This window comes from Elephantulus edwardii, unplaced genomic scaffold, assembly GCF_000299155.1.
Source record: "Elephantulus edwardii isolate Elephantulus edwardi_28Jun2011 unplaced genomic scaffold, EleEdw1.0 scaffold00195, whole genome shotgun sequence".
In the NCBI taxonomy this organism is placed as follows: Eukaryota; Metazoa; Chordata; class Mammalia; order Macroscelidea; family Macroscelididae; genus Elephantulus; species Elephantulus edwardii.
The window spans coordinates 3,363,532-3,369,419 of NW_006399945.1; the positions used below are offsets into that span (position 1 = coordinate 3,363,532).

The 5,888-nt window shown below is 42.7% G+C and overlaps 1 protein-coding gene across 1 annotated transcript in view; it reads right to left on the minus strand.

The window, feature by feature from the left end:
- Nucleotides 1–4,079, minus strand: part of GOLGA7 (golgin A7) — a 25,663-nt gene extending 21,584 nt beyond the window's left edge. Inside the window, exon 1 of the mRNA XM_006896998.1 lies at nt 3,766–4,079. Coding sequence (XP_006897060.1) covers nt 3,766–3,876 — 111 coding nt within the window. The 5' untranslated portion in view covers nt 3,877–4,079. The remainder of the gene's footprint in view (nt 1–3,765) is intronic.
- Between the last annotated feature and the right edge of the window lie 1,809 nt (nt 4,080–5,888).

Sequence of the window (5,888 nt, forward strand, 5' to 3'; positions counted from 1 at the left end):
CACATAACAACAACATAACAACAACAACATGAAGAAATCCTTTTTCATTTTCTACTGGTTCATTTATGTTGACAATGTATTGTCTCAATTGTCTTTGGATGTTTACTCTTTTAAAGTAATGGATTTGTTAACTCAATGGACAAAGCAAAATCCTAAACTACTGTATAACTCTTCACACCAAGTTGTTCCTATCATCTTTTCCTAGTCAATGACACCATCATCTCATATTTACATTAATACTAGTTACCTCATTTATTAATGTCACTTAACATGTGTTTGTTAAAATGTTATTTTACTTGCTTCTCCCATCAATGCTCTACAGATTTCAAATTTCAATATATTATCTTAGAACTTTCAAAGCTCACTGAGTATTTCATGCAATACTATCATTCTTGGTAACAAACCACAACTCTTTTGTTTTCACTCTGTGCTTTCTCTCATATAATGCCTCCCTTATTCTTAAAAGTAACTGCTTATACATGAATACTCTTATATGACTATTTCTTTGTACAGAAATACTCAGGAAAAAGTAAATCTAATGTCAGCGTCCAATACAAATCTGACCAAAATAACATTTAAAGTCAGAATGAAACTAGAAATTTGGACTTTCCCATTATTTCAGATATTTGCTGTTAGAAAGTATGGTGCAGAAGCTAAAGTAATCACAGCAGCAAGTCAAAAGATACTCTCTATAGATAGATGTACAGACATTTTTAAAGGTAAGCAGAGGAAGAAGAAAATGCCTCAAATATTATTCTCTTCTGCCCAGATCGAGTGCTTACCCTGTGTATGTTGTTGTTGTTAACTGATGGTGAGTCCATTGTGACTCATGGCCACTCCACGTGTGCAGCAGAACTGCTCCATAGGGTGACCTTTTGGAAGCAGACTGCCAGTTCTCTTTTAAGGCAACTTGTGGTGGTATCGAACCTCAACATTTTAGCTAGTCTTTAAGTGCTTAAATGTATGCATCACTTGCTACCCATAATCTCTAAATTTTGTCTAAAATGAGAGTAAAGCTCCCTTTAAAGAACTGTTGGGACAACAAAGCACACAGGCATCAAAGTATTATATTCTAAGAAGATATGGTCAAAGTAAACAAAGTAAACTCAACAGACAGAATATAGCCTCACTCCTCAATTAAAGGGCATGAATGTGGGGTTTAAAGAAAAAAAATTCTTAGGAGTAACAGGAAACATTTGCTTATTAGTTTCTACCTATATTACGTTGCCAAGTGTGATATCCTCAGAAAGGAAAATCAGCCTCAGTGGCAGAGTAAAATTTCTAGGCTAAGTAGAAGGAAAACAAAGAAATCTTTAAATTTTCCATCGAACAAAGCAAGGAAAATATAAACTTGTAATTTAAAGTTAATCTCAGCATGGGGTAAAACCCCCCAAATTTTCCAAGGCTGTTTAAAGTATAAACTTGTGTTTTAAAACTAAACATTGAAAACGAGAGTTGGAGGGGAAGCACTATTGAACAGCACCATATATTTAATATAGTACTAATTTAAAACCACAAGTAGTTCTAGGCTATATGAAAGCAAAGAACCAAAAGGACTCCAGAACTGAAAAAAACATCAATTTCCTTTAAGTATCAGTGAAGGACTACCTATGTTACATTGCTTTATTCAGAATATGAAATGAAGATTCTACAGTACAATGAAAGAAGATTCTGTATATTTGGCTCAACTGCGAGTTGCAAGTTTGCCTTTAAAACCTGTAAGGCTAAACTATGAGCTGAAAGTTTGACATTAAAACCTATAAACAAAGAAATCTTGCAAAATCCAAATATGTGTGGTAAAAAAGTTGACATTCTGATCTGAAATATAGAAATTGCTTAAGTTACGGTTTCTATTAAAACCCATGACCATCTAATCAATTCTGATTTTTAACAACCTCATAAAAAACTAGAACTAATCCATAAACTCTGGTGGCCTAGGAGTAAGGAGTCGTGCAGCTAACCCAAAGGCATGCCGTTTGAGCCCACCAGCTGCTCTGAGGGTGGAAGATGGGCAATCTCCTTTCATGGACTTTACAGCCTCTGAAAACCTGTTGGCGGGTCAGCTATGAGTCAGTTCTGACTCAACATCACTAAACAACAACAATATCATCTTTATGTGAATAAGACTGCTTCATCTTTCTTCCATGGAGCAACTTGTGGATTTGAACAACTGGCCTTTTTGGTTAGCAACCCAATGATTAATTCTTTGTGTCACAGGGCTCCTTAAGCTCCTATCAAACCAAAACTCCAAACCCATTGAGCTGACTCAGCAACTCTCCATCAGATGTCCAAGTCTGTAAATCTTTATGGGAGGAAACTGTCCCTTTCTCTCCCAAAGTGGCTGATGGATTCAAACCTTCTGGTTGGCTGCCCTAAGCATTATGATACCAAGGTTTGTTCTTTCTTAGTTTCTATTAGAAGATTAAAAAGAAAACATTTGAAGCATTTCATTTAAGTCCTAATGTGCAAGACATGCTAACTGTGAAGTAAAATTATTTTAAAAACAGCATCCAGCAGCTTCAGTCAACAGGCAGCTTGCTCAATTTCTACCAGATCAAGTCACTTTGGAAATGTCTATTTACTGTCAGGCAAAACACTGTGACAACCAATTGCCAATATTTATATGATGATTCACAAGCTAGTTAATCTATAAAATAACTTTCCAAGGTATATTTGATCTTTACAGTGAAAGAAACATACTTGGGTCACTAACCTGCCCACAGTTATAAACTAAGCTGAAGGAAAAGGGAATATTCTAATTGATCGCTCATGATTTTTTCCAACCTTGGCATTCAGGAAGAACAACTTACCTAGCTACAAGCTGACTATAAATGACTGCTACATATTTCTCTAGTACAGACTCATCTACACCCACTTACTCTATGACCAGCATTTCTTAATTCCACACCCATCCCATGTCCAATCACCTCTCAGTCAGGGTAAAATGCCAAAGAGGAAAAAGCCACAAAACTTGTCCACATCCAACAACTGACTTCTCAAATAGGATAATAAGGTAACACGGCTGAAGACCAAAATAATTTATTTTTGTGTGGGCACAAGAAACCATCCACAATTCAAACTATTTACCTTTACTATGAGTTTTTTGCTTAAAAACAAAAACAAGTCTGAAGAAAGCACAAATTCCAGCCTTCCATTTCTGCATTTAAGGTTGCCAAAAAGACCTGTTCTGAAGACACACACACACAAGCTGATGGTGGTGGCTCCTGGATTTTTACAAATGGGACTGACTACTTTAAGGTCTTATCCTGCGATACTTTCCTGTTAGGGGGGTCTTTAATACTATTTTTCAGGCATCAAGGAGGCTTGTTAACAATGCCTGACAGAGCACTTAATAAACCCTCTCAGGACAGCCGTGTGACCGGCACAGTAGTATAACCACCCATCAGGAGAATGGTGATTTCTCCAGAATCATGACAGGAGCTTTGCGCGGAGAATATAGTTATAACTTGCCGAATGAGATGGCCCATGTGGCCTGGAACCCAATTACTCAGGATGGGGGGGCAGCAGAGAAAGAGGACTGCTGGGTACCCGTGCCCCACTGTGCATCACAGGTCACCACACTCGGGGATCGGCCTTATTCTTTATCTTGGCAACACCAGATCTTGCTTGGTGCCCCTCCCCGTACACCTGAGGCCGGGCCCCTTCTTGGCCCCCTTCCTCCCCAGGGGCACTTAGCGGGCCAGGCGTCGGCCCGGGCCCTCTCCGGCTACCCCCAGGGCAGGTGCGGGGAGGCAGGCTGCATACCCGGTTCTCCAGCTCCGCGGGGAACTTAGTCTGGAACTGACAGCGAGTGCCGCTGCTGTAGTCTCGCTGAATGAAGACCTTCCCGGACACCGGCGCCTGCTGCGGCCTCATGGCGAGGACAGGTTGGGCCGCGCTGCGGGTTCGGAGGGATACCAACCGCGGGTCAGTCCCTTGGCCTGGACCCAAGACTCCAGCCTGCCAGCCCCTCGAACCCACCCGCAGTCCAAAGTGGCCCAAAGCCTTTCCCGTTCCACCCTCCCTCACTCATACTGTCCAGACAAGTCTTCTCCGACCACCCCTGCCCCGGCCCCGCGCCCCCCACAGCCGGGTTCGGCCCGGGAAACACGAACCCGCCTCCTCTGCCCTCCAGCCGCTGTCGCGCTGCCTTCCTGTCACTTACGTCCTGCCGCAAAAAGCCTCTTTCCCCCGCCCCTCAAGTCAGCCTCCCACTGCAAGTCTAGGGCTCACCCTATGTTTTGGCCGTAAAGTGACTATGTCAAGGCCGAGTGCCGCGGGCGGGGCCCCAGGGCCGGTCCCGCCTCCCGCACCGCCCGAGGAGTCTTTCCGGAAGGAAAAGGCGGGGCGGTGCGGAACGAGGGGGAAATGTGGGGGCTGTAGGCCACCACACAGTGATTTCATTTCCACTTTGGAGTGGTACCCATTAATTGTGGCAAAGTATTTTCTGATCTGATCAGGGGTTATTTTAACTCTGGCGTGGACTTCGCATATTCCGCGTGGGACGTCACCTAACTCTACAAAATAAATTGGCTATTGGGGAAGCTCTTTAGCCACTTACGAAAGAATAGAGAAAGGAGGGGACACCACTCCATGTCAAGCATCTTTCCTCCAACCCTTTTTTTCAGGTTTCCAAGGTTTTTCATCCAACAACACTCCTCACCCTCTCCTTCCCTCCACTTTCAGGTGACTTCACAACTTAGCAGTTTTGTGTTTCTGGCGTCCTCGTATTTCTCAGCATCTCTTTCCAAAGAAATGAAACCTTACTGTTTTTTGGGGATGCCTGGCTAATAAAACTTATTAGTACTATCAACTGATCCTGACTTTTATTTCTTTTTAAAAGTTTCCTTTATTTTGATGTATTTTCAAAAAGCTCTACTAAGGTAATAGTTGTTCGGTGTTGCAAAGTCTAAGAGGACTCATAACGACACATGTAAACTGTCAGCCTGAACCCTGCCCTATCTTGTGCCATCCTCACCATCTCCGACAAACCAGAGCTCATTGCTGAAGTCACCATGTCAATTCATTTCGTTGAGGATCTTCCTCTCCTTCTCTGCTTCAGTTTGCTTGGCTCCACAGTCAGCACTGTGGGTACCAGCAGCCAGGAAATTAGAAGACGTATTGCCATGGGAAAGTATGCTGTTAGGGACCTCTCCAGGGTACTGAAGAGCAATGGTGTCTCTTTGGAGACTAAGGTGTGTCTGATACAGGTCGTGGTCTTTGCTATCACTTGTTATGCATCAGAGAGTTTGACAATGACTAAGGAGGATAGAAGGAGAATTGATGTCTTTGAGCTGTGGTGCTGGAGAAAAGTATTGTGGGTACCATGGACTGCTAGGAAAACAAACAGATTCATCCTGGAAAGGGTCAAACCGGGCTGCTCCTTGGAGGCAAGGATTCTAAGGCTCTAACATCCTTTGGAGGTGTTGCAAGGAGGGACAGGTCTTGGAGAAGGACATATACTTGGTAGGGTGGAGGGAACAGCATAGAAGGGAAATACCCTGTATGAGGTAGATTGATTCAATGATTGAGGTAATCAGGATGGGTGTATCAGAGACAGCGCGATTGGCACAGGACAAAGCAGAGTTTAGGGATGTTGTTGTACATAGGGTCGCTATGAGTCGCAAGTGACTCAATGGCACATAACAAGAACAACAAGAACATCTATGTTCAACTGATATTCAACAAGGAAATCAAAGCTATCAAATAGGGAAATGATAACCTCTTCAACAAATAGTGCTGGCAAAACTGGACTTCTACCTGTAAAAGCTGAATCCACATGTCACACCATTCACAAAAATCACCTCAAGGTGAATCAGAGACCTAGGAGTAAAGACCAAAACCGTAATGTTCATAAGAGACAAACTAGAACCAAGCTTAGAAGCGCT